The 25,394-nt window shown below is 40.3% G+C and overlaps 1 protein-coding gene across 1 annotated transcript in view; it reads right to left on the bottom strand.

The window, feature by feature from the left end:
• Positions 1–25,394, bottom strand: part of dscamb (Down syndrome cell adhesion molecule b) — a 132,826-nt gene that overhangs the window by 2,919 nt on the left and 104,513 nt on the right. Inside the window, 21 exon segments of the mRNA XM_030397360.1 lie at positions 3,687–3,989; positions 4,416–4,616; positions 7,599–7,748; positions 7,902–8,017; positions 8,267–8,297; positions 8,698–8,874; positions 11,103–11,393; positions 11,810–11,998; positions 13,343–13,441; positions 14,165–14,331; positions 14,450–14,567; positions 15,643–15,796; positions 15,959–16,089; positions 16,954–17,109; positions 17,981–18,127; positions 18,970–19,213; positions 20,354–20,424; positions 21,063–21,230; positions 21,384–21,512; positions 21,801–21,897; positions 22,256–22,452. Coding sequence (XP_030253220.1) covers positions 3,687–3,989; positions 4,416–4,616; positions 7,599–7,748; positions 7,902–8,017; positions 8,267–8,297; positions 8,698–8,874; positions 11,103–11,393; positions 11,810–11,998; positions 13,343–13,441; positions 14,165–14,331; positions 14,450–14,567; positions 15,643–15,796; positions 15,959–16,089; positions 16,954–17,109; positions 17,981–18,127; positions 18,970–19,213; positions 20,354–20,424; positions 21,063–21,230; positions 21,384–21,512; positions 21,801–21,897; positions 22,256–22,452 — 3,336 coding nt within the window.

Below are 25,394 nucleotides of genomic sequence, written 5' to 3'. Positions count from 1 at the left end.
TTGTAAAGGCCCAGAGCAAGATAAACCGGGTCAGATTTAACACCTAAACTGGGCGATATACAACGATTAAAAGCTGTCTTTTTAATCTTTAACCAATTGTCTGAAGTGTTAAATAAGCAGTAGAGACAGAGGGGGAGAGACACTTTGATTCAGTTTGGTGAGTTTATGGTACCTCTACTGCTACTGTACCCCTTTCACTGATTGGATTACATATTTAACAGTAAATTACTCCTTTACAAACGGATGCTGGGTTGCAGTGGGCAACACCTGAGATTCAACCCTTGATGAGCTGAGGATCTGTGTGTGTTGTTTCATGACAACTGAGGAGTTCATCTCCACATCCATCTTTCAGCAGACCATAGATCAACGAGTGATTACAGCACAGGTGTTCGATTCTTTGCTATAATTACTATACAACAAGTGCTCTCCCACACGCGCAGACACACTCATATGTACACAGCCCACGTGTGCACCAATGTAAGTATAAAGCTGTATGTACACACACACACAGTTTCAACCCAACATGCGACCTCGGAGAATGGATTTCTGGGTTGACAGGGAGAATGCATAATTCACTGTGTTTCATAATAAGCCCTATTAGTGCCAGTAAAGATGATGAATGGCTAGGAGTGTTAATTGAATTAAATATAGATTAGAGTGTTTCTGTGGGAGCTCATTAGAAATGTAGTTTGAAAATTCATCAGCCAGTAAATTGCCGATCGTACAGTAATAGGACAGTATGTGTAACCAGAATACAACAGCAACTCTCTGCCAGGCCATTAATCTGTGTAAGTGTCTGCTGCATCTTCAGCCAAAGGGCAATGTTTTAATATTCTCTCACCATATTTCCATACTGTGCATGTCATTCAGAACACACAACATATTTACAGGCCTGTCATTAGCTTACTGCTGACTTTAATCGCCAGCACTGCCGTAAAAGTTTATGAGCAAACTGCAAAGGAACAAGCTGTAATGGGACACAGCTCTGGTGTTATGAGGCACTAAAGAAGAAGAGCACAAATAAATAAATTCTCAAAACAACACCATCAGGTAAGAGTGGCTACATGAAATAAGAGCGAGAGGTGACCTTTGCGATGGATGGCTGAGGTCAGTTCAGGTCAGTCAGATGTAACAGAGTCAGAGATGGAGCTGAAACTGGGTCATTCACCAGCTGTCAGTCAAACTGGCCTCCGCACTGGGTCTGGGTTTAAACACACTGATACTGTTATACGCTCTACTTTTTGTTTTTTAAAAGTGTAGGGAGAATACTTTTAGTGCCTTGTCGAAAGATCAGTGTGCCCTCTAGGGGTGTGAGGTGTGTGTGTGTGTGTGTGTGTGTGTATGAATTACTGTAAGCCCCTTTGGACAGAAGCATCTGCTAAATGTAAATATAATAAAACAAATATTTAAAGAGCATTTCTACCTTCCAAAAAAAGTGCTGATTATACTTAAAAAATATTTTAAAAACAACATGACATTTTTTTTTACCTTAAAATACAGCTTCAAAATCATGTTGATGGTACAGTGTCTTGTAAAAGACTCCAGAATTTAATCATTTTAATCCCTCTAGATCCAGTGATAAAAATAATATGTGTAAAACCAACTGCCCCTCAATGTATCTGGATACTTATTAACTGTCAGAGTTGCTGCAGGCGTTTAAGTTTCCTGCATAAACCAGACATGCCTTATCCTTTTTGGACAATGTCAAAACACAACCCATTACAAACAGTCAACAACCCACCAAGAAACTTTAGAGGCCACTCAGCCTATAATCTATCCCCCAAAGTAACTGACACCAGACTCCAGCACTCAGCGATGAAACACCTACCCGAAAGGCCATGCGTCTGGTATTACACCGAACTGTCTCCAATGTGGCGGTAAAGTGCTGTTTTGTACTGAGTGACAATGGCTCCAGATAAGGTTGACACATAGCCTTTAGTTGCCCTCGCTCCCTCGTGAACTGGTGATATGAGTCTGCTCTGCTGTTCACAAACGTTCAAAACATAATGAGGGCTGAAACTGAAGACGCAGATCTGATGGCCTCAACTCTTGTCTGGTCAAACTGTGGATTCTGAGACCACGTAGCCTTGCGAACACACACACACACACCAACATTTCTGGTTCCCTGACAGGACACCTCCAACAATGCTAATTATCAGCAGCCCCAGACACACTAACAGGACAGCAGATGGGGTGAAGGATGAGCTGTGTACATGTGTCAGGGAGACGGTGTCTGTGAGTCTGAGTGTCTGTGCTTCTGTGTGTGGTCAGCAGCCCGTCAACACACTCTGCTAGAACTTGTAATTGATCTGCAGGGCAACCCGGAGGAACACAGGGTCACATAAGGTAAGACGAGTACAGAGGAGAGCACAGAAGGTTGTCTCAAACTGCAGATGTAATGAAAGGCTTTTAAGACAGAGCTACTGTGTTGTTTAACAACTAACATCATTTACAGGGAAAATGTTTTCTCTTTTGTTTCGATAAAAGGCATTTTATTTCTTACAATAAAAGGAATCCCTAGGGTGCTGTTGCAACTGCATCTCATGATGCTTGTTCATGATGTGTGATTGGAATGCTTTCTTAGGGCTCTAAATGTTGGAGGAAAACAAAGTGCTATTCCCACAATGGGCCCACAAAAAAAATGTAACACTTCCAGAGGCTTATGTACAGAATAATGACTTAATGAGACTGCACTGTAGTGTACAGTCAGCAGCTATGTGAATGTATTAAAGGCTGATCCAAATTGAATAAAAATAATATATAAGGACTAGGTGTCCATCAATATCATCTTAAACAGTTAATTGAGGAGCTTCCACAGACAACACTCAAAAAAGAGATACCACTTTCTTACAAACTGTTCGTAAAAACAGCTTGAAACAAAGACACAAGGATTATTTGCAAAAGGTCTTTCAAGAGAGAACATGTGAAACCAGATAAAATAATAGCCCTGTCGAATAGATTGCTAATGGTTTACAGAACAGTGTTTAAAAACACAGTAAAATGTTAGTTATTCCATGTTTTCTTGTTCATTCTTTGCGTTTTCTTTTTGTAAGTGTTATGTATAAATCTATCCAAATATTAATAACTATTATTGTTGGCATATTATGCTCCTTTTTGGGCACATACTTGTATTTTTGTGTGTACAAGAAAATATTTACATGCTTTAATATTAAACAAAACAAAACAAATAATTTTCCTCTGTCTGTCTATTGCTGCAGCGCATCTATTCAGCCTCTATCTGAGCGCTCTGTTTTAGTGCCTGTGACTTTAAGGCCGCCCTACCAAAAAACAGCCAGGTATACTCTGATCAGTTAGCTTCCACAGACCTGAGCAGGCACCGGGTGACGTTCTTCCATATCGGCTCTGCCGGTGTTTTTGCAACAATGGCTGTTCATGGCTGAGAGAGGTGATTGTTTAGTTGTGGCATCACAACCTTACAGAAGTCCTGCTGCTTGTTTAAAGACACAGTTTCTGAATACAGACTGCTTTCACAGTATCTTTACAGCACCTAGACCTGCTTTATAACCAAAAAAAAGGAAATCTCACTTTCTACTACAAAGGACCTTGAAATCCCTCTTCTAACCACATCCTGCCCGCTGAAATGGAAAAGGGTCAGAGGGGTTGCTCGATGACTGTAAAGGAAATAAATGGTTGTATGAGTATGAGTGTGAAGTGCACTCCCTCACCTGGTCTGTGCGCCTTGGGCACGGCCATGTTCATGACCCGGCTGACATCCTGAGGTTTGGGCGGCGAAGCGGTAAAGCGGCAGATGCCTGACTCAGACGGCGTGCTGGAGGTGAGGCTGTCGGTGTAGTCGTTGGTCCCTGCTGTCATCTGCTCGGATGAGGTGTCAGAGATGAAGCACTCAGTGATGGTGAATTTGGCGTGTCTGAGCTGCTCCTCCATCTTGGCGTGCTCGTAGGCCCTGGCCAGCTCCTCGTAGGTGGAGGATGCACTCTCTGTTGATACCATGCTGCTCCGTGCACGATCTGATAAATACATGTTACACGTCAGGATTCACTGGTTTAATCACAATGTAGCACTCGACTTCATAAAATTAATGTAAAATTTAACTTGACTTTTTTTTTTCTGTGTTTTTTGTGGTATTTTAGTTTTATCTAATACAGTAAGAGGAACTATGTAGGTTTAAGTTGGATTCCCACACTGGAAGCCTCAGCCAGGACTACGCCCAAAACTTGCACTGTCAAACAGAAAAACTACTGCCAATATGTTTTGGATCACACAGACGCTGATGTGAGAGCCAATCAGATCGCATGACACTTGAAAATATCACAAAAGCAACGTGATTTCTTTCACACACCCCAACATTCTAACTTTAGTTGTAAACAAAAGCTGCGGGTTCATGTTGTTCCTGGATAGCTGTGACAGTCACCCTACACCCTGCTCCACTCTACCTGTATCCTGTGAGGGGCTGACGCTGTAGCTGTCGCTCTCCTTGTCTACAGATCCAGTGGCCCGTGGCGTGGGGAGTCTCCAGTCAGTGGTCAGGGTGTGTGAGGAGCTGGTGGGGTGCGGCCTGTTCAGGGTCCACTGGCTGGCGTAGCGGCTCCGTGCCGCGGCAGGACCAGCTTTGGCAGTGCGTCTGGCAGTGGGATCTGGTGAGAAGAGGACAGGACAGGTTGTTGAAGAACAGAGTTAGTAAGAGCAACATCATTTTGTTTTGCTTCATCTACCAATAAATAATGACAAATGTTTGGGATTAGCACATTTTTTAAGACGACTCTGAGGTTTCTCTTCTGTGATTAAATAGAGTGCAGTAAATCCCTATTACATTAATAAGCATACATTCTGATTCCAAACAAGGTTGGGATGTTGTAAAACTTAAATAACAACAGTCATTTGCAAATGAGCTTCACTGACATGGTTTTAAAAAATCAATGAAAGCGATGAAGTTAAACATCAAATATATTGTTTTCATACTGTTTTCAATTGAATTTATATAAAGAAGGGATTAGCTAATTATCACATTGTGTTTTATTTATGTGTTACACAGTGCCCTGTAATCAGGGTTGTAGCTATAAGAGCAAATCATTATTCTGTTCATAAACAAACATTTAATTGCATTCTTTAAAATGTGTCTTTCAAATCTAATTATGAGAATTGTGTTTATCTCCAGGAGAGTATTAAATGGCCAGATTACTCTCTCAATCATTTCTCAATGAAAATAAAATACTATTGTCATCATTGTACTTAATATAGAAGAATTTTGGGCTGGCATGAAACAAACAAAATCAAGCCAACAGGGACACATCTGCTGTCAGCAGCTGCGGTCTGATGCTCCATAGATATAAACCAGCAAGACAAAGTTAACAGTCAACCCTTTTTTTGGATTATTCACACAGCGACCCTGTTGTTTTGATGTGTCCATCAGTAACCAAAATGGACATGATTTGTAGCTGCAGTCTGAGAACGAGAGGGTGAATATATGTCTGTCCTGCTGTGTTGTGATCAAATCTACAGTTTACCTCCTTCGAACATTACTGAACATCACCATCCCACAGCTCAGTGCAATGACATTATCATCAGTCTTGAGCTCTAACTGTCTCCATACAGACATATAAATAGTATCATATTCAGCCTGACCCAGACAGGCTGCTGCTCTGTGCACCGCTGGGCCAAATCAGAATGAGAGCCTTTAGAAAAGGCCTGGATTGGATCTGTGCAGAGAAGAATGGTGCTGGTAATAGTAGTAGGTCAGACAGTAATTCTATCAGAGGGGATGGGGGGATGAAATGATGGAGGTGTTTGGCCAATAGAAATAAAAGGGATGAGTCAGCAAAGTGGGTTCATGCCCCGCTGGCCAGGCTAAATGAACCAATCACACGACTATACACTCTTGTGTGAATGCATGTGTGTGCGATTGAAAAGAGTGTTGAGGTTGTGTTTGTATGTCTGTGTCAGTTTGGAACTGTGGTATTGCTCTTTGCATTTAAAGTCCTTGTACTTGTGTTTATATTCTACTGTGTGTGTATGTGTGTGTTTTCAAGATGCCATAGTAATGGCAGATAACAAACATGGTAACACTTGGTGAGCACGGTGAAGCATGTTTTTTGGTTTTCTGGTGATACTTGGCAGATTGTAGAGCTGGTATTTTGCGCTTTTGTTTGTGAGGGTTTGTTAAAGGGACTCTGTGGAACATCTGTGTTAAGATGGATGCTGGCTGTAAGTTTACGTCTGCAGACTCCATTTCTAAACTAACGGTTGCTACTGTTGCTCCCTGTTAGCATAACGGAGAGAGGCACTGAGACGAGGCACATGCATAAAGTCACATCCTTAAGACTATCGCAAAAAATACTTCACAAAGAAATCCAAAGTCCTCCAGCAATAAACACCTTAAACAAATTGTCCACAGGCTTGTATAGACAACTGAGAGAGACAGGGAAAGTCTTATTTTTCACATCACGTTACGTAGCAATCTACTCACATATGGCTAATCAAAACTGATTGATAGATGTAAATTGATACAACTTATAACATAGAGCCCTTTTAATCTACTAAAAAGAAACAAGACCTTTCGCTGTTCATTCAAACACCATCATCAGTTGTTAAATGTGCCATGAAGTAACTCTGGCAAGAAATACACACAAAAAGTAACATGATCATATCAAGTTGAAGCTTATGTGGTTCCTGTTTTCAGCCACTTTCCTTGCTGTGACCATCATAATGTGACTTTGCTCGCGAGTTATTTCCTGTCAAGTTTTATGACTGATGACCGTGTCTGGATGAACAATCAAAGGTCTTGTTTCTTTTTATTAGTCGAGTGATTTTAATTCATAAACCTTTTCAACAGTTTACAACCTAGATGTCTTAGAAATTTAATTTAAATAGACTTTTGTGCTCTGGTGTCTCGTGTGTGTCCAATACTGTAAAATTAGCAATTTAAATTTGAATCACTCAACTGGCACAAGATAATCTGCATGTCTATCTTTACTAAAACTATTACCAAAGTTAATCTTATTTATTTATTTGATTGGGAAAATATCAAGATTTCGCACTGTTTGCACAAAATCATTTCAGAGCATCACTAATCTGGTTGTGCAGGTCCAACTGGCTCGTTGGAGCGGGGCAATCAGGTGAAGACATGTCAAGAAGAGGCAGGGAGTTCGCTACTCTTCATCAGTTCTGCTTCAGTGGAGCTCAAACAGCAGAAGCCCAGAGGCCACTGTGCAGCGTGGCTGCTGTGTCTTTGTAATCTCGCTGCTGGAAGGCTGCTCACATGCTCTATGAGGGCAGTCTACAGTTAAGCTAAGACAAGGTGGAAAAGCTATTTGCTGCGCATGTAATTCAGATGAATGCGCTATGAAATGCTATTACTAGTGTTTATTTTTATGGTACTGAGGCAAATTTCTTTTAAAGTGACATCCAGCTACAAGAATATAATGATGTAGATTCAGCAGGGACATTAGCAAAGCAAGATTCATGGCTGCAGTGTAACCAAATAAAAACACGACCCCCACTTTATCCACAAGACACTTTTTCAACATCAGGTTATTATTAGTAACACAGCACTAGCACAGTAGTATTCATGTTAGTAGTAAAGGAAATAAATGTTGAGCACTGACGGTGGTGGGACTCACTGGTTCCAGGCCTGGCATCGGACACGTCTACCAGCGGTCCAGTGGCCTGGGACAGAGACTGGTAGTGGACTGTGTGGGTCACTGTGGAGGATTTTTGCTTGTTGGTCTCCCCAAAGTCATTATCTGTCAGCAGCACGGTGGACCTGTCATCTGAGAGACAGAAAAACAACAGAGAGAGAGGGGAGAGAGAAAAGCAGGAGGGAACAAACGGAAAACAGTTGACAGAGATAGAAAAAGATCATATTCATATTCATAATGTATATGGTGACCGATGAGCACACGGTCTCATTTCAAGTATCTTACCAATCGTCTCCATGGTGTCCCTCTCCTCAATGAGGAGTTGGGCTCTGGGGATGTCGATGTGCATTCTTAAAGTCTGCTGCTGCTTGTTCACTGTGTCTGGAGTCCGAGTGTTCTTACTGAGGAGGTTAATGAATAAAAATATTCCATTACTTTTTTGCTGCACAATTCTGCATTGTATCGCAGAAATGCTAATTCAATTTCATTCAAGTTGATAAGTAGCTGTAAGAAGGCAAGAGGGACTGCATATCTGTGGTGCAGTGTATTTGATTTTTACTGATGGGTCCTGTAACTCTGGGCTACATTGTGATTTATGTTCGCTGCTTAAAGAAAAACTGCTGGCATAAATTAAAATTAAGTGCACATACCTCATCAGCATTTCCGCCAGGCTTTTGGCATCTGTGAAGTCAGCAAAGAGGACGTTAATACCATAATCGCAATGTCCTCGTTGATAAACTACAGCAGTGAAAAAACTGTACAATCACTGACAATTACAGTTAGAAAAAGGCAATGAGACCATGTCAGAGTCAGAAAAGTTCACATCAAGTGACATCTACTTTATCTCAGTTCAGATGCACTTGAACGTTAAAAATATTTGAATAACATGGCACATTTTATTTAATCTGTGTGCTTATAGATGTGCTTTCTGAGTATGTTTACTCATAGGCAAACAGGCAGGCAGGTGTTTCAACATCTATGTACACAGTATGCAAATATGTTTAAGGGCTTAAAAATATGCAGTCTTCTTTATATTATTCAGATTAAGTGCATTTTTCACTTGAGCAGCATGAACACCCACCTCTGAGTCTCTTAAGCCTCTGCTCCCTCCTTCTCCTCTTTAGCACCATAAGCATGATAAAGACCAGTACGGCTACCACGAGAATAGAGGTAATGGTCACCACCATCTTCAGACCGCCGCTGCCTGACATGTTATCTGAGATGGGGTCTCCAGTCTTCAGCAGGGGAGGGATGGTACCTTGGAAAGAAACACATTCAGACAGACTTGAGAAATGAATACTCAGATATCGAGAGCCTCATCTGAATGAATGTTTCCCTGATGAGATATGACATCCTCTTTTGAAAATAAACACAACTTTGCTCATTTTATGCAAGACCAAATAATAAAAATAATGTGCAACAAGGTTGAAAAACAATGATTCCTGCAAGTAAAAGGTGAGAAAAAATTTTTTTTGTTCAGCTCAGTCAAGGATTATAGTGACAAAAACTGCTCAGGGATTTTAAGTTGAATATTGATATTCAACTTTTAATGTGCAGCCTTCAAATCCCTTAAGCAGCATCCCAGTTGATTTAATAACCAATCCTGCCTGTTCTTGACTCATTAGAAAAGTAGTTTAGGCCTTTTATGAGCTTCTAACTTCAGCTTTGTAAATGTTATTACTTTCGACATTACAAGTTTAATTAACCATCCATCCATCCATCCATCTATCCATCCATTTTTTAAAAAGGGAGTCTGAGACCTCTCTCAGAACACACTGGCTTTATCCTAGGAAGAGCCAACACATAACATACAGATGTGCACATTCACATCTAGAGGCAAATTTAGGTCTTCAGTTCATCTGAAGTTAATTTATTTGGTACTTTGGAGAAATCTCATGCAGACATGAGGAAAAAACAAAAAAACAAAGCACAACAAAACAAAAAGAATTGGATGATGCAATCAAACCTACCCTAAGTTTTATGTGATTCACAAACTGTATCTTTAGTTGTTTTACAATAAATGAATATTTCCAGCCTTCCCTGGGTTTAATCTCATGGATGAAATATATTTTTTTCTCTTTGGTCATTGTACATCGAAGCTGGGGCACCAGGTTTTTGGGAGACTGAACATGTGCTGTAAGTCTCCTGGGCTGCTGCTCAACAGCTGAGCTGAGCGAGAGACTGACAGTCAAACTGACAATGGCATCCACACAAACATGCCCACACACAGACACACACATGCAAAAGCACATCAACTCACACATAACATCCTGACAGGCAGCTTACACGTCTCAGCAAAACCCTTCAAAGGAAATTAATGAACAGTCTGGAGTGCAGCACAGCTCTCACCACCTCCTATCCTTCTTTACAGCTTATACACTTCCTTTGTGTATGACTGACACAATCTGTAGCCCAAGGCGAATAAAGCTACGCTGTGGCCCTGTGGAGGATTTGAAGACCAGCCCCGTTTTCTTACTCAGCTGAGCCGTCAGAATACTTGTCAATTTGTTCAAAGGCTGACAAAAATGTGGTTTTGACAAATACTCTTAAGGCATAAACTTGACTATAGGGCAGAACTGCAGAATTTCATCCTGAAGCACTGCTGCCACAAACAATTGTAATAAAGATTGCAACTCCGTTTTAACTGATGATGTAATAGTTAAAAAACGTTCAACTAATCAAACCAGTGAATAATTTTAAGCTCTGTCTAAGTTCTTCCCTTCGCCCTCAACTCTACTTCCTCTTACTGTTTGTTCATGTGACACATAGTGATGCCCTTTTGTATCATAAAGCAGGTCTAGGTGCTACATAACTACAGTGTTAGTATGAAAAATGTTCAATCCATAGAGAAATGCCATATTCTGAAACTGCCTTCAAAAGAGCTATCAGGACCTCTGTAAAGGTTCTGATGTCTCAAGTATACAGTCTCTGCCCTCAGTCATCCCCACTGCATGGCTGTAGCTGTAAAAATCCCAGATGAGCTGATATAGAAACATGGCGGGTGGTGCCTGCTCAGGCCTGTGAGAGCTGACCAATTAGAGCAGACTGGGGTTTTCAGGAGGGGGGCCTTAAAGAGAAAGGCACTAAATTGGAGTGCTCAGACAGAGGGTGAATGGAGGGACTGCAGCAATGGACTCTTTGAGTAACAGCATGAAAACATTTTCTAATTGACACATAAATCAGAGAATAAACCTGAAACTGAGCATAATATGGGACCTTTACACTGGATGAAATATCATATCAAAGAACCCATTAAGGAGAACGGACAGGAAGAAACCCTTCTCACTGGTCGTTTTACTTATCTCATGTTCTCTGTCATACATGTTATCTTATTAAATTGGCACGTGTGGATATATTTTCAGTTTGACGGTAAGTTGAATTACTCTTTTCAAGGTTGCTAAATTACCCCTGAGTTGCTTCGGATGCTGATCCAGTGACCCTCTATATCTAAGTAACTCTGTGACAATCTGTTTAATCCAAACTCACTTCCATCAGCATTGAGAGTAGCAAATGTGATCCTCTTTTCTGCTGAGCCGGCGCTGTTGGTGACCTTCATCTGCAGTTCGTACCAGGTCGCTTCCTGCAAGTCGTACAGGATGTAGCTCTTGGTCAGCGATGTGCGCTGGGCAGTGGTCCAGGTGGCCGAGTCCACAGCTCGGTATTCCAGTATGAAGGATGTGATTGGACAGCCGCCGTTGTTCCAGCCAACCAGGTTGAGCCTGGCCCTGGTGGAGTTGATGCTGGTGAAGAGTTCATGTTCTTTGGCAAACTGTGGTTCTGAGGAGAAGATGGAGAGAAAAGATGCCTCTCACAGTTTGAGATCTAAGTTTTGCAAAGTCTAGCCATTTAAACTATTGTGGCCATTAAGTAAGTCAAATTAATAAAAGTAAACCAGCTCAAAGGAATATTAACAGGAGTTATTTGTTTTTAACATCAATGAAAGCCAAATCGCACCACATCACCAAATTTCAGTGGCAGAGCACAGAAAATGTTCCCTTACCTACTTTAAATCATTTTACCAGAGCAGTTATTAGAGAGCAATTGAAATATATTTATCGGAACACGGCTCCCAAACTAATTTGCTTCGAATGATCTCAGACAACATGATTAGTTGTTATCACAGAACTGCATTTTGACTGAAACTCAGAACTAAAAATGTAACAAATTCATAACCCCAGGACGGCACTCCTTACCTTTTCCATGGGTCTTAGCTTCAATGATCTCACTAATGCGCCCGGGTCCCACTGCATTCTGTGCTGTCAGGGTGAATTTGTACCAAGTGCCGCATTTCAGGTTCTCCAAACGATATGAACGCTCACTGGGGCTGATAGGAAAACTTCCCCACTGCTCGCTGTTGTCCTCTGAGTACTGCAGGATGTAACCTGGGGAAAGAAAGGTGAAAGAGGGGGGAGGCAGAAGATTTACGATTCATAACTCTACAGAAAAATAGTTTTGATGTGAATATTGACATATGTCTATTATTACTGTTGAAATCTCACTATGAATGCACATTTAAAAGGTCCAGTGTGTAGGATTTAGTGGCATCTCGCAGTGAGGTGAACAGCTGAACACCCCCTGTCTCACACTCCTCAACGGGGACCACGAAAAAAAAACATAGGCCCACTGTAGAGCTAGCGTTTGGTTTGTGTATTCTGGGTTACTGTAGAAACATGACAGACTCTGTGGAAGAGGACCTGCTCCCTCTGTAGATATGCTGTGTTCCTACAGTATCGAACGAAAGTTACCATTTCAACCAGTAAGTGACTTGTCAATACAATTCCTACCAAAATCTAAGTGATAAACAATGTTGGAAATGTATTTCCCAATGTATTCATTTCATTTTACCTGGTTTGGAGCTGAATAACATGTTAGTAACTCTTGATACAACAACTACCGATCCTCACATCAGCTTTAGCTTAAGTCCTCTGAACCAAGGATACAACACCTAACCTGAGCTGTGCAGTAGTCAGTAGTAGTTTTTTTTTACAGTTGCTGATGGACTACAGTCATTGGTTTTAGTCAAATTAAGTAAATAAGTAAGTTTCGAACATGTGGGAAGTGTTTGAGCTAAGTAACACTAACATCATTGTGATCACTAACATCATTGAGATTTCATGGTAGTCCATCCAGTTATTCAGTTATAGTTGTCTGGTGTTAACGGTGAAAGTCTGAGGACAAGCCGACCGACCAGCACTGCCTTCCCCAGAGCCTGCTGCAAGCCTGGCTAAAAATAGACAATTGCAAGCTTAGGTGTGTGTGTTTAGGTGATGGATGACGCTGTAAGCAGGGAAGCAAAAACAAATATCAGAGAGAAGGTATCACAGGCAGCTTTTATAGCGACTACAACTCTACAGGCAGGAGCTGCATGATTAGGAGCAATGATAAATCACCACAAATCGTCTCACTGTGATTGCACATTCTTTAAGATGGAGAGCTTTAATCTTTCACTTAAAGAGACTTAATCTTCCCCGCTGCTTTTTAATCTACCTTTTAGGACTTGGGTATTCAGCCCGACCCCCAGATAATGAGAAACGGGAGCAAGAACAGGAGTGTTAGACCAGAGGAATGAAGGAGGTGACATTGGTTGTCATGGGGAGCTGAAAGGAGATGTATGTGGTTGACACATGTTGTGTGTATACATCACATCAAGTTGTTGTGAAACTCTTCACTGTCCTGTTTTAAACTCATTTGTTTAGTGTGCGTGTTTGCTACTGTGTCGCTCTCACCTCGGATGGAGCTCCCTCCATTGTCTCCTGGTATCCATGACAGTGTGATTGATGTGGTGGTTGTCTTTGTGACTGTGAGGCGTGGCTGGTCAGGAGGGACTAAGGATAAAACAAAAGTTCACTGCATGGTTAGTCTTTGTTTTAAACTGCCTCATGTGTCCTTGTTAAGATTCAGTGTCAAACCTGTAATAAGCAAAATGGGGATCCCTGTACGGACTAAGGTTAGGACTAATTGAAATATTATCGAAATCCCAGTGTAAAAATAGACTTTAGAAAAACATAAACCAATTGTAACAGTATCGGGCACACATTACAAAACTATCTAAAATACTATAAGTATATACTGCACAAGAGATGTCTTTGGTTTTGGTATATGTCAATTTGGTCAACTGTGTCAGCACAACAAGCATGAGGAGGCACTAGTGCATATGTTTATTAAGACCGGGATGTCAATTACTCTCACAAAGTATTGTGTTTGTAATACCTATTCTTAGTGTATTGAATCTTGCTCTTGACAAATAACCCTGTATTAAATAAGAAGAACATTTAAGTGAACTAAAACTAATAATAAAGATAAAACTGAAACAAGCAAACCCACATTGGATACTAAACTGCATTGAAAAAAAGAATAACTGAACTAAACACAAAACTATAACAGCCCTGGTTAGAACACCACGCTCCTGTCCTAGGTAGAACAACCATTTGTTGAGGATTATATTTGAAAGGTTGGAATTTAAGAGATGTGATGGGCTAAGAAACATTATATAACCCAGCAGCTGTTCGAGCTCAAAGCATATGAACAACATCTGTTTGGCTGCTTGCCTTGGACCTGCAGGTTAAGTGTGATCTCATCTGACCCCCAGTTGTTGCTGGCCACGCAGCTGTAGTTCCCAGAATCCTCTGCTTTCACTGTGCGGATGATGAAGCTGCCATTGCCGTGGACACTCCGACGACCATCCACCAGGACAGGTGTAGGTGTTCCATTAGTGCTGGAGAGAGAGACACAATTTCAGGACAGTTATTACTGCGGTCCAGGAAGAAAATACATAATGTTGTTAGTTTGATACTGTGTCTGTACTGCCGCATGATTGTTCATGTTTGACTTACTTTCCCTTGAGCCACTTGATGGTAGGAGGAGGGTCTCCAACAGCCTTGCATGGTAATACAATGTCCTTCATCCAGGGTGTGGTCACTGTCCCATTGAAGGTCAGAATCCTGGCTGGAGCTAAAAAACAACACATATACACAACTTTGTTGGTGCTCTTAACAAAGAAGCCTTTATCAACAGTCAAGAAAATAAAATAGTGTTACACATTTTTAAGCATGATTGATGTTTGATTCACATCCTTTCTATCTGTTGTCATCTATAATTGCCAGAAATGGTGACTTTGATACGAAGTAAATACCTTAATCAGGACGGACAGACACTTTTTGAAGTGAGTCTGCTACGTCAGCCCACAGCACTTTATATCATTCTTTTTCTAAATTCAGTTCTAAACACAGAGTATCTGGTGTTCTTTTTTAATGTAGCTCCTACTGTTTTTCAATGTTAATGTGTTTTAAAGTGTCTTGTTTTGACTGTGATATGTTTTTAATGCACCTTTTTGCACATGCAAGTGAAGACCAATTTCTTCATTTAGCAACAACAATAACGAATTTTCTATTCTTTTATAAAAGTCTGGATTGAAACTGTTACAAAAGTATGTATATAAAATCAGGAAAATAAACATATGAATTAAGTATTTAAGATAAGAGTACTGTAATAGTGTAACTTTTATACTATTATATAGATCATTATCACTCATGCATAAACATAAAAGCACAAATTTACTGTTGTTTTAATGTGGCACCTTCACACAGCTTGCTTTGTCCAACCAAGTGTACAGAACTATTGAAATCAATTAAAATTATTGAAATAATCATGATAAATAATAAGGATATAATGAGGAATAATAAGGAAAAGTACCAGATGATTTGCACCAAACATCTGAGATGATAGAACCATGAAATGCTTTTACAAAAAATACAATTACTTAATTAACTACTGTTGGGTAGTTTAATTTGTACCAAAACATCATATATTATATATGCCCTATTTAAAACTGTAAGTTGTAACTTGCACCTAAAGCTGTCAAATAATTGTAGTGAGGTAAAAGCCTACAGAGTTTGGCCCTCTGCGATTATCAATAATGGATAGATGGATGATGGATGGGACAATTAATTATGCTTCGTGTGACAATAACTGTATGAATCTAAACTTCTGAGGTTACTGTCAGTGGAGCTTAGTGAGAGTGGTGTACCTTTGGCCAGAGGCTCTACTGTGATCTTCTCACTGTTGTTGCCGTGTCCTGCGGCGGTCACAGCCACCACCCAGATACTGTACTGTCTGTTTCGAGCCAGATTGGGGATCCTGTAGAAATACGCATCTGGCGACGCCTCAAACTCACTCATAACCTGTAAAACAGAGAGAGAGAGAGAAGAGATCATTGTATCACTGGGCAGCAGCAGAGAAACAGTATTTCACGTATTGTCATTTGCTGTTTTGGTGTTCAGTCCAATGTCACAAACTTTACAAAAAGATTGGCTTTAACATCTTTGGTACACAAATGCTAATACCATCGGATGTAGTTAGAGCAGAGACGATGTATTCCTGATAATGCCATTAAGTTTGAGCGGAGGCAGCCAGGAGACAAACCACAACGGAGCTGCTGGAGGCAGCCGCCTTGACCCCGCTGAGGACCGGGGAACTGTAAGAAAAGAGAGCAGTGCAGGATTCAGAGGAGCCAGATAATTTTACATGGAGTGTGTACTTTTCATATGTACTGCCTATAAATCTCACTCAAATAAAGTGTGTGATGTATGTGTACTGTAAGCATAAAGCAGATCAAGTATCCCCCAGTTGTTTGAGATCACTGAAAAAAGCGGTCAGTATAACTGTGTTGGGGTATAAATGGGCAATATAATTCCTCCAGTGCACACCACCATAAATCATTTAGTTGTTTTGTGCTACATGTTTTCAGTATAACTAATGTTGTCCCAGAATTTACATTTTGAAGCAATACCGGTTTAATAAAAGGTACTGGGTACCTCCTCTGATACCACGGCAAGAAAGGAGTCCTCGGCATGAAAAATAGGATGATTTTTGTATAAACAACCTGCACACTGTACTGGTATAGAATAAGTCACTGAGCACATACCAACACATTTGTAAAATGTTAATATCTGTGCAACCTTGGATTGAAAATCAGATTTTTTGGGGTACTTTTATACTTTCAAAAATATAATTAATGTGCAATGTAAACACATTGTATGGCAAATACACCCACACATTGTTTTTAGTGAAATAATGGGCCAGTATCATTGCATTGCTTGTTACCTACCTGGAATTCTCAGACCACATAGTATTCAAGTAGATAAGATGACTATTTAATCCAACATGATTTGTAAATAAGAACTTGCATAAACACTGAGGTTAAACTATAAAAATGACTCTAACACTGGTTAGAAACAAGAACTTCAATAGATATTTTTCAGCTTCGTAGGATATGGATTAGGCTGAACAAAAATCTGAGTGTGCTATATCTGTTATGTGGTAATGAGTCATCTCAAACCATCTTCCTTAGTGCGGACGTAGATCTGTTCGCTGCGAACACCATCTCCAGCGTTGGTGAAGGCTAAGACCTGGATGCTGTAGTTGGTGTACTTCTCCAAACCGTCCAACTCCAGAGACGGCTGATTGGTTGTCACGTTCCTGATTTCTCCCAGTTCTGACACAGGAGAGGAGGCAGATCGAGTTGATTCAGTGTTGAAAATGTATTGAAATATTTGTTTCCTCCTATGAAAGCTAAACGTTTACCCCAGTCTACTGAGACAATGTTCTGAATGTATAGTATAGATCATGTATGGGAAACACCCCCCTGCATGAAGTGTTTTAACCCCCAAAAAACAGGTTTACTTTTCAATTTTGCTGATTCCTCTCTCCAGTCCTCTCCTTTCTTTTCCTCTCCTGCCTCATGCCCTGTCACTCAGAGCTGCTGAGGCATTGGGCCTCACTGAGTTATTGCAAAATGAATTATTGATGGAGAGCAGCCAGACTGCAGGTTGGATCACTGCTATACGGCAGGGTATACATTCAAGGGATAAAAACACAGGCCTATTCCCTGTGTGCAATGCGGTTCTTGTATTTCTACTGTTGGTCAGCATCAGAAAAATCATCATTTGATTCTGTAATGTGAAACAACTTTCTTGAAAATCTGATGCTGTTCATCATGTATGTAAATTCAAGTGTAGATCAAAAAATTATATTGTTAGAGGAAGTAAGTTGCTAGGCATTCCAATAAAAATGTGTTACGCTTGATGACCGTGTCTCATAAACATAAAGAAAAGATGCGCCAGATACATAGTAGATAGGAGATGTAAGTGACCACAATTGTCCCTTATGAAGCGCAAAAAACCTTTACACACATGACAGCTTAAATATTCAGTTACTCAACCTCTTCATCTCAACAGCATATTACAGTACGGAAATACCGCAGCTTCCCCTGGTGGATGAACCATGACAACAGGCAAAACCACTGAAAAACCAACGCACATCGATCTGTCAGTAATATAAATGTTTACATGTGTTGATGTTCATACCTCCATCAGGCAGGTTGGCCCAGTAGATGACTCTGTATCCCTGCAGGTTTCCATTGAGAGCCTCTCGGGGCAGAGGCATCCAAGAGAGCGAGATCACCTCTGGGGACTTCGCCACAGCCAGGACGTTTTCAGGAGGCCGAGACGGCACTGACAGAGACATGAGGCAAGAATACGTGTTGGGAGTGAAGCCTGAATAGAACTGCAACACAAGTGACAGTCTGGACAAGCATCCTCACTTAAAACCACAATTAGCTAAAAAAAACAGCTAATATACAAATATTACACCTGGAACGTCTCTGTAGATACATAAATCAGTTTTCACCCTGTCGAACCACAGAACAGTTGCATCATTTTTCTTTTTTGTTGAGAGAACAAAATCTTATACAGCAGAGGGGACATTAGGAAATAGTAATTTTTAATCCTAAAATGGTTGAATGTTTAAATTCTTAATAGTTTATAAATAATAGCAAATGCATTCTCGAAAAATCCCTTTTATTATTCTGTAATTCTGAACAGTGCTCAGGTTGTGTTTAGTATTTGAATAAAGCACAAAAATTAGTTCAAAAATGATTTTTAAAAAACCCTATCAAATGTATTATGATATTATACAAAACATAGGACATATTACATATTACTTATCATATTTAATAAAATACTAAATAATACTTATAAAGCACTGAATATCAAGTTTCTTTGCCTGATGTAATTCACCAAATGCCCAATAGAGGGGAGCCTTTTCACAAGAAAACTGTATGTTGGAGTTTTTTTTGAGAGCCAAAGAGTAACTCCTTCAGTAGAAGAGAAGAAAGATGGGGTCAAATTTGGCTCCAAATTCAACCAAAATAACAAGTCAAACAGTGAAAAGTCTTCCAAAAACGTTAAGGATATGCTTAACACAATAACCTATATGTATCAACACAAGGACTTCAACCAGTGAAACCCAGTGACACGTATATAACAAATCAGTTCCACCTATATCCCCGCCTTACCGTCCTCCAGGGTTTTGGTGACCACCTGCTGTGAGGACGGCCCAGTGCCAGCCCTGTTAGCAGCCTGCACCACCACACTGTACTGAGTGAACTTCTTCAGGTTGTCTAGCGTGATGCTCTCTGTGGTGTCTCCTGTGGTGTCCACGCTGATGATGGTGAACTGGTGGCTCCCTCCAGGGCTGTATTCCCTGTAGCCCACCTGGTAGCCACGGATCACGCCGTTCTGCAAGTGCTTCTGGGGAGGCTGTAAAATTAGAAAGCTATTAGACCATCACTAATAAGTAGTGGTAACTTTTACCCAAACTATTTAAACATTAAATACCGACTCCTACAGCAAACCACTCATCCAACTGAAAACTGATATTAGTTTATCCAACGATCTATCGCTGGACTTGATCTGTTACAATTCAGATATAGCAATTTGCATTTTTTTAAAATCACATACATACATACATATATATACACACACATATATACACTGAAAGTAACTGTTTCTCCTTCTAATGCCTGTGACCATTTTCAGCTGATTTAAAAAAAATTATAAAATAAATCTTTATTAGCCATAATAGCCTTCATAAACTAGCTGCAAGCCTTTTGGGAGTAAAAATAAAATAGCCAATAAAAAATAAACAATCAAATCTAATGCATTAATTCATCATCACTTAAACACAGATGCAGCTCGAATGCAGTCTAGGATATGATCACATCTGTCTTATTTCGCCACCTCCTGGTCAGAGGCCTGTATAACATGTATACAATCACTTTAGAAACCATTTAAACAAGCTCTTACGGCACTCGACATTAAAGTGAACCAAGATGATTTTTGCATCATTACTGAAAAATATAACGTATTGAGCTTTTAATGTTTTCCGTTATGATCAATGTTTGTTTACTGTATAAGATTCTGCATGGTGTAGCTCTCTGCACCTCTGAAACAATTCTTTCAATAGCTCACAGTGACAAGATAATGAACCGTTTCATGAGACACTGCTCAACAAAGCTGCTTTATCAATTACAGCAACAAACCAGTGGAGAGTTTTCCCTACAGGTATTTGATTGTAATGAGTTCAAATCTACTGTTAAATAAAAAATAGTTGAAAGACAAGACTGATCAGAAAGGTCTGATGATGCCTCTCTGCATGAATATGCACCGGTCTGTCCTACAGTAGTTTAATTGCTACATGTAAATTCTCATTGTAAATTCTCATTCTCCCAAATGTAGTGAAACTAAACAAAAAGAATAATTTATTTAAACAAAAATGCAATTTCCTTGTGCCTTCAATGTTTAATTCATAATGACTGAGGAGATGATACAATAGTCTACTTGCTGGTATCTATGTCAGTGCCTCAGCTTATATAAAAGTACATAAAGTTTAGACTTCACCTTCCAGGAAACTTTGATGCTCTGAGGGGAGGTGGGCTCAAGAGTGACATCCTGTGGTGGGCCGTCAGGAGCTGTAAATACATCAAAGTATTCAGTGTCACTGCAGACTAGCGTTTCATTAGAAGAGACCGTCAGCCATCCACTTGTCAGGCCATTTAATTTCACTAGATGGTGCTGTTGAGTTAAGAATATGTTTTCCTTTGTGCTCTGTCTCCAACTGCTCCACAGTTTTCATCTCGACTTAATAATAATTTAAAATTAACTTCTAACATCAACTTTAACCTTTAAAATAACATGAGGAATTGATACATGTTTTATTCAGTTTGAAGTTTATGACTTTATTTTAGCAATGAATCCAGTAAAATGGGGTGTTTTAATGTGCTGCTCTGCCTGTAGGGCAATCATTATAGGCAATAGAAGATAAGTGAACACTGATAGAGCCAACTTAAAGCAACAGTGAGCTGATCTGTTTCCCCAGGTATTAAAAATGATGACCTCCATTTAAAAAAACCATAAAATAATTATGTGTAAGATGACTCAACAGGTTTGAAAGCCAGGAGAAAATGGGAGCTGAGGAGTTTTTTTTCCAAACCAGCGTTCAGACAGATTAAACTCTATAGAGCAGAGTTAAGGTACCAACATACATCACGGGACAGTCTTAGGTTTATAATAGTCAAATTAACATGTCAAAGTTCAGAAGATCAATAACCTGCTTCATCAGTGGTGATGGTGAGCTCATTGCTAGGGTTGCTGTTGCCAATAATGTTCTTAGCGACCATGCGGATGTTGTAAGTGGACGAAGGGTGAAGGTCAATAATAGTGGCCTGGTTGAGCTGCGGTGACACATCTTTGGTTACCTGGGCTGATAGCCATGACGCTATAAAAAAACCAGAGAGGCAGAGGGTGAATTAACTGTTCACAGTGGAGAGTAACATTACTTATTCCTTCAAACTTGATTTCTTGTTTATTGTGTAACAACGATACATATAGACACAATTACTTAATGTAACTTAACTTAACTTATGTTTACCTGATTTGTTCTTGCACTCAATATCATATCCTGTAATCGGGCTGTTCCCATCAAAGCCCATGGTCCAGCGGAGAGCTATGGTCCGATCTTTAACCTCCCGAATCTCCACCTCGGGAGGGTCGGGTGGTTCTGAGGAAAGGGGGGAACACAACAGAGAGTTAAAGTCTGGATGGAAGGCAGACCAGACAGATGAATTGGTTTTACTCTGTGATTTCCCCAGCGGGAGATTATGCAGTTAGCACTGCAAGAAGCAGGAGTCACACTGTGCAGCAATTAAATTTATAAATGAATGATTTAGGTAATAAATGATAGAAAACTTGACTACTCCTGGAGGGAGTTTTGTCTTCTTACAAACACAGCTGCTGAAAAAGCACCTGCAGTGAGCTGAGTCTGAGTCCGAGGCGAGAGGGAGCTTACCTTGCACGGTCAGCTGTATGATGCCTCGGTCCTCACCAAAGGAGTTGATGGCATGACAGGAGAAGAAACCAGAGTCCTCACGAACTGTGGGCATAATCTACAGAGACATACACCATGTGCAGGGAATTAACGTGGGTAGAACCTCTTCATTCCTCTTCATCCTTACCCATGCTGAACACTTAGCTACTAAATCATCTCAAGGCACATATTCCTTGAGATTTTACATTACTGTTTTACACATGTACTCATTCATGCTGTATTTTAATAACCATTAAATGAGAGGGAGTGCTTTAATATTTTATACTCTACTTGAAGATTTTAAGATTATGTGACTATATTTGAGCCAGATTCTTTTAGCCATGCCTTCCCCCCTCTCCGCTTTCCATCCGTCCAAATAGATGAAAAATGACTGCAGGTTGTTCTCTAAATATGTGTGCATAAAACTGATGGCTTACCACCAGTGTAGAGACGACTTCGTCGGCCACCTCTTTGACAGTGACCACGTATCGGCTGGTCTCCGGGTTGATGATGCGTTCTTCTTTCTCCCAACGCACCATGATGGGTTTCTCCCCGTGAGCGATGCAGCTCATCCTCTTCTCCTCGCCCTGCGTGGCCAGAGTGGTGTTTGGGTAGGAAGTGATCATGGCTGGGACTGGATGGAGGGGAAAGACGTTTAGAGGGAGAGTGGAGGAAAAAAATTGGAAAGAAAATAATGGTATCAGTTAAAACATTTAGTCTTTGCCGTTTTATGCACATTTGCTTTCGAAGATATTGGTAGAGAAATCATACATCAGCTGTGTAGACAGCACATCTACTTCGAAAATTCTTGCTTTCATAGTAAGATGTGTTAACTTTTTTATCCCAAGATACAAAAAAAAGAATTACACTGCACATATGTATTCATGTCTTATTCTGAGAAAACACCTTTTCCCGTTTTCACTGACAATTATGACAACCATTTAAACACTCCAGGGACCATCATGAACTCATGTTTGAGTCTACTCGTCTCTAGCAATACTTTGAGATGGAAACTGAGCGCTTCAGGTAAGCCTGTGCCTGCTTTGATAATGACAGCGAGCACTAACGTGCTGCTTTTTGAGGATGAGGTGGAGGTACAGAGAAGAAAGTGTGACTCCTGACTGAACTCCCATCAGTCTGAGTGTGGAGCCGCTCTGGCTCTACACCGTAACCGCACACCAGGCTCATTAGAAACACATCTAGCCTGGGTGTGTGTGTGTGTGTGTGTGTGGTTCAGCAGAACGAGGATCTGTTGTAAATGTCTCTCACCCAGACTACTCACAGTCTGTGCTCTTACTCACACTTTCATTCTATCTTTTTTTCCCTACTTGCATGAAGACGTGTCCTGACTGTAACATTCACTGAGACTTTCAGGTGCTATTCACAGTGTAATGATCTCTAAAGGGTGAAGCTTCTGAACTGAAAACCATATTAATTTCTGCAGTTTGAGGAGATTTAATGAAAGTGTTCATCTCTATCAGTGCGAACATTATGCACATTATGGACATTATCCTTAATGATTATTTTAGATATTATAATGCCGGTAAAACAACTGATCTGATTGCTGCCAGTTGCGTGATGGCTTATAAACTTAAGACAATCTGACTTAGTCAAGGAACATCAAAACCTGCAAGTGCTGTTCAAAGCAACATTGAAAAAGCTTTAATCTGCTGTGTCCCAGACAGTTCTACAGTTCTATTACTTTGTTTCAGCAGGACAGAATTCGTTCTGTGTGCAACAATCCACCTCTAAATTGCAAAACCATATTTTAACATCAACAAATCCAATAATGTTCACCTTACAATGCAGATCAAAGTTAAATTGCATTGGCTACTATTATAATGTAGTTTTATATTATCATTTGACTTTTAATCAATTCTAAACTACATTTTAACTCATTACAGGAATGTATTTGTTTACAGGCAAGAAACTACATTAAGATTGCAACTGATTATGTTTTATTAGCGAATCACGTGAAAAACGTCCATCACAACTTCCCAGAGCCAAAACAGATTCCTCAAACTATTGTTTTATCTGATTGATCAAAACAGACAAACATTTTCCGTTTACAATGATTTTGGTTACTTAATTACTTAAAGCTGCCTGAATTGACATTTTGGCCACTTGGGAGCAGTAGAACCTAATAAACACATTACTGATTAATTATCCACCTATAAAGCTAATATGGCAAACATGTTAGAAAACAGTTATTTCCTTACACAACCAACATTATCATTCATTTTGAGATGGGCTTGTGTCAATATTCACTACATTCTACCAACGCCAAAGGGAAATATTTGTGTTTCTGGCTTCTAAATGCTCGACTTTAGTTACGATTCATAATAATAGAAGTCATAATTGACTTTGTTTGCAATTTGAGGTGTCCTGTCCACAGTTCTACAGATAACGGTGCTCTATGGGGAAAATACTTTTTGGGCTGCAAGGGAATTTTTTGCTGCAATACCACGAGTGGCCACTGGGCAAAATTGGAAGCAAAGCTGAGCGGCACAGATGTACACAGATCTATAACACATACAACTCATCAATGAGAAGCAATCAAAACAGTTAAGTTGAGGGCAGGAAAACCTAAACAATGGGCTGATGGTGAACAGAAGTATCAGGATTTACTCATTTTACTTTACAAATAGACTTTCAATCTTCTGTATATATAAAAACACTGGTCAGAGGAGCAGAATTTAATCTGCTATTAACATTGTTTAGAGTTTCTGTTGTGTGATAAATCAATTCGTCCTAGTTTTTCATTAGACAGGCCAGCGTTCAGGACCATACCTTCACCAGAAGTTTTCCCAAGTTATTTAAATCTGAACTGTGGTGAATACTGTGTCAGTGGAAAGGACAGCAGTAGCAGTTAGATGTGGCAGATACTTGTTTAGTGGATGTTGGAGACCTTCTCTTCCGAGCAGAGATGCAGTATGTGTGTTTTAGTCAGTGTGCGAATGTCTGTACACTCCTGAATAATGTGTCTGTGTGTGGATATGAGTGTTATACCGTGTGTGCATATGTATGAATGTGTGTGCATGAGAGAGGCTGTGTCTGGGGGAGCTAAGTGGGCGAGCACAGAGAGCAGAGAAGACTTGTGCTCATGACACATCTCAGCCACACTACACGATGGAGGAGAGGGAGAGCATGTACCCCTGCAGCGCTAACTATGATCCCTCTCCCTCGCTCTCTCACTCCATCTCCCTCCTCAGGCTCCCACCAGGACAGCAATGATTTAATGATGAGAGAGACCACTTTGATTATTCATACGCAGCAGACAAGTCCGCTGGCCGTGCTGTTGTCTCACACAGACACACACGCATTCGAACATATACAAGCATGCACGAATAACAACAGATGCACGCACACACATGCACGTTCAAAACTACACAAACAACGGCACATACAGAGATTCTGGCCTCGCATGAGAGTACAGTACGCAAGTGTAGACACACCACAACCAAAAGAATTGATGTGATGCATGTACACAAACAGATGCAGACCAAAACAGAAGCACTGACGCACACAAACACATTTTAGAAACACAGAAGATGCCTCCCCACACGTACAGTATTC

The sequence above is a fragment of the Sparus aurata genome, chromosome 2, assembly GCF_900880675.1.
Source record: "Sparus aurata chromosome 2, fSpaAur1.1, whole genome shotgun sequence".
In the NCBI taxonomy this organism is placed as follows: Eukaryota; Metazoa; Chordata; class Actinopteri; order Spariformes; family Sparidae; genus Sparus; species Sparus aurata.
Note: the sequence above shows the minus strand (reverse complement) of the source record. Positions and strands in the feature narration are given on the sequence as shown.